The 467-nt window shown below is 61.7% G+C and overlaps 1 protein-coding gene across 1 annotated transcript; it reads left to right on the forward strand.

Annotated features, from left to right (window-relative positions):
- Positions 1-3: 3 nt before the first annotated feature.
- SC5D (sterol-C5-desaturase) lies at positions 4-459 on the forward strand (the record flags this gene model as incomplete). The annotated part of the gene is made up of 1 exon (XM_009323253.1): positions 4-459. A coding segment is annotated over one exon (456 nt), but the record flags the coding sequence as incomplete, so codon positions are not given.
- Positions 460-467: the final 8 nt, after the last annotated feature.

The raw sequence follows: 467 nt of genomic DNA on the forward strand, positions 1-467 counted from the left end.
CTTGGGGACCGACGGCATGCCCTCTCCTTGCAGCGCTTCCACAAGCCCCACCACCTCTGGAAGATCGCGACACCCTTCGCCAGCCACGCCTTCCACCCCGTCGACGGCTTCATGCAGAGCCTGCCCTACCACATCTACCCCTTCCTCTTTCCTCTGCACAAAGTCACCTACTTGGGCCTTTACATCTTTGTCAACGTCTGGACCATCTCCATTCACGATGGCGACTACCGCGTCCCCCGCCTCCTGCGGCACGTCATCAATGGATCAGCCCACCACACCGACCACCACTTGTACTTCGACTACAACTACGGGCAGTACTTCACCCTCTGGGACAAGATCGGCGGCTCCTACAAGAGCCCCACAGCCTTCGAGGGCAAAGGCCCCCACGACTACTTGCGCAAGCTCCGAGAGAAGGGCCCAAGGGCGCCCAACGGCCCCCCGGCCACCAAGACCGAGTAGGGTTCCCC

Source organism: Pygoscelis adeliae, unplaced genomic scaffold, assembly GCF_000699105.1.
Source record: "Pygoscelis adeliae isolate BGI_AS28 unplaced genomic scaffold, ASM69910v1 C10174455, whole genome shotgun sequence".
Taxonomy (NCBI): Eukaryota; Metazoa; Chordata; class Aves; order Sphenisciformes; family Spheniscidae; genus Pygoscelis; species Pygoscelis adeliae.